This window comes from Cystoisospora suis, assembly GCF_002600585.1.
Source record: "Cystoisospora suis strain Wien I chromosome Unknown contig_3179, whole genome shotgun sequence".
Lineage (NCBI taxonomy): Eukaryota > Apicomplexa > Conoidasida > Eucoccidiorida > Sarcocystidae > Cystoisospora > Cystoisospora suis.
The window spans coordinates 1-214 of NW_027155974.1; the positions used below are offsets into that span (position 1 = coordinate 1).

At 55.1% G+C, this 214-nt stretch overlaps 1 protein-coding gene across 1 annotated transcript; it reads right to left on the reverse strand.

Moving 5' to 3' along the window:
* Nucleotides 1-5: 5 nt before the first annotated feature.
* Nucleotides 6-204, reverse strand: CSUI_006322 (uncharacterized protein; the record flags this gene model as incomplete). Its single annotated transcript, XM_068066485.1, has 1 exon — nt 6-204. A coding segment is annotated over one exon (198 nt), but the record flags the coding sequence as incomplete, so codon positions are not given.
* Between the last annotated feature and the right edge of the window lie 10 nt (nt 205-214).

The window sequence follows — 214 nt, forward strand, 5'->3', positions numbered from 1 at the left end:
ACTGTTGCTATGAGAGCGATAATGGGGGTGAGGGTGTGGATGAGCTCTTGAGGGGAGATAGAAATAGTCAAGAGGCAAAGGAGGACCTCCCCCGCTGCCTGCTGGGAAGGGAAGCGACGAGGATGAAGAGGAGGAAGGAGAAGGATAGAAATCCCGAGAAGCACCAGGGGCGACAGCATAGTAAGGAAGAAAACCTGGCCGAAGACGCCCCGAT